The 1,763-nt window shown below is 33.8% G+C and overlaps 1 protein-coding gene across 1 annotated transcript; it reads right to left on the bottom strand.

Moving 5' to 3' along the window:
* Nucleotides 1-229: 229 nt before the first annotated feature.
* On the bottom strand, nucleotides 230-1,504 carry LOC126892841 (uncharacterized). Its single transcript, XM_050662618.1, has one exon. It carries the CDS (start codon nucleotides 1,502-1,504, stop codon nucleotides 230-232), a length of 1,275 nt encoding a protein of 424 aa, XP_050518575.1.
* Nucleotides 1,505-1,763: the final 259 nt, after the last annotated feature.

Genomic DNA, 1,763 nt, shown 5'->3' on the forward strand with positions numbered 1-1,763 from the left:
CAATAAGTGGTAGTTGAGTTTCCTTTAACCTTTCCATAGAATCAATGTGTTCATAGGGAAATACACCTTTTCTTCGTATTAACTCTAATTGTTCTGCGGTGGCATTTGAAAATTCACGAGCCATGTACCTTAAATCTTCGGTATTCAATGTGGTTGCCAGTTTATCCAATGAGGAATTCATAAATCTCAATGAATCAACGAATCTCAACTTCACTTTGGATTCGTTCTCCTACAGAGTAAAGGAAATATATCTTTCTTTGTTTATTGGAAGTAGACTGATACATCCGTTTTTCGATAATTGTCTTATCATGAAATGTGAGTCGTAACCGCTGAGATTATGAAAGAACACCGGAACAACAAACAGTTTTCTAAAATTAAGATTACACACTTGATGTGCAAATCCTCGAAAAGCCCCTGTAAAGTGATAATGATCTTTAACAACCACATCTTCTTCTAAAAATGGCTTTTCACAAATATAACAGGATATTGCTTCATTAGCATTCGGCTTAATATTCATGGGTTCAATATGCTTTATCTTTCCTTGTACAAACATTGCCAACTCCTTGGCAAACCAATCTATACAGTCCGTACCTGCGTAGCTTCGATAAAAAGATAATGACTCATCGTATGAACATGTTAAGTAATACGCGGCGCTATAGGCTTTATGCTCCTGACTTTTAACTGTTTTACTTTGAAGTGGGTTATTTTTCATTTTTTGTAACATTGTCTCAAAGTCTGCATAGACGGCGAACGGCGCTGCTTGTTTATACACATGATTTTTAAATTCAACATGTTGATATGGTGGAAATGATACTTTGCAATCGTTGATGTTCTCAGAATACTTTGCATGGGGATTAAGTATATCAACACTGCTAAAATAATTTAAACATCTATCGCATACACATATTTTATGTTGATGTTTACTTACTTGCTTAGATAACAGCCGAGACAGATTCTTTATCATGCAATAATGGTACTTGATGTCTACAATTACGTCATCCTCAACAGGCGCCTCATAATCGTTTAATTGTGGAAAATATTTATCTTGTACCATCAGCAAATTTACATGTCTAGCTAATTTAGTTTTACACAGCCTAAGCGGCGTTATTACATAAAATGTTTTTTCTTTAACGACATTCATTTCCAGCCCATAAACGTTTACAGAGATGTTATTTTGTTTCTCAAATTTTGAAATGCCTCCAATAGTCATTGGTGTTTCCACACCCTCAACATTTAAGACTGTTGTGTAATGTGGATATGAATTAGTTCGATCTGAATTCGCTTTTGCAGGATACAGCGCTGACCCTATACTCCACAAAAAGCAAGCTTCAGCATTGTTTTTTACATTGATACACGCGTTTTTATTTCGGATTTGATCCGGTAGCTTAATGAAGGATGAAGCCACATTCCCGATTTCATATTTGTTAATATTAACCTCCAACGATATTATTTTTTTCAAAGCCCAACCTGAACCCTTTTCCTCAAACTCTGATAGTTTCGCCATAAGTTTATCAATTACGTTAGAGTGGAACCACAAAGTTAAGTCTGTTCCTGCGTCTATGATTTTATTTTTTGTGTTAAAATATTTAAATTCGCTATTTTACCCCTGATTTGCTTTTCTTATAAACTGACCACAAAAAGCGGTATTACATTTTATTACATTAAATTTTTTTTAAAATATTTTTAATTTTAATTTTAAAAAGCTTAAAACAATCACGAAAAATTGCATTACGTCCTTATGAGCCAAATTAATAAGTATTCCC

The sequence above is a fragment of the Diabrotica virgifera genome, chromosome 1, assembly GCF_917563875.1.
Source record: "Diabrotica virgifera virgifera chromosome 1, PGI_DIABVI_V3a".
Lineage (NCBI taxonomy): Eukaryota > Metazoa > Arthropoda > Insecta > Coleoptera > Chrysomelidae > Diabrotica > Diabrotica virgifera.

Coding starts and splice junctions, on each gene's coding strand:
- LOC126892841 (XM_050662618.1), bottom strand. CDS start 1,504: ATGGCGAAACTATCAGAGTTTGAGGAAAAGGGTTCAGGTTGGGCTTTG.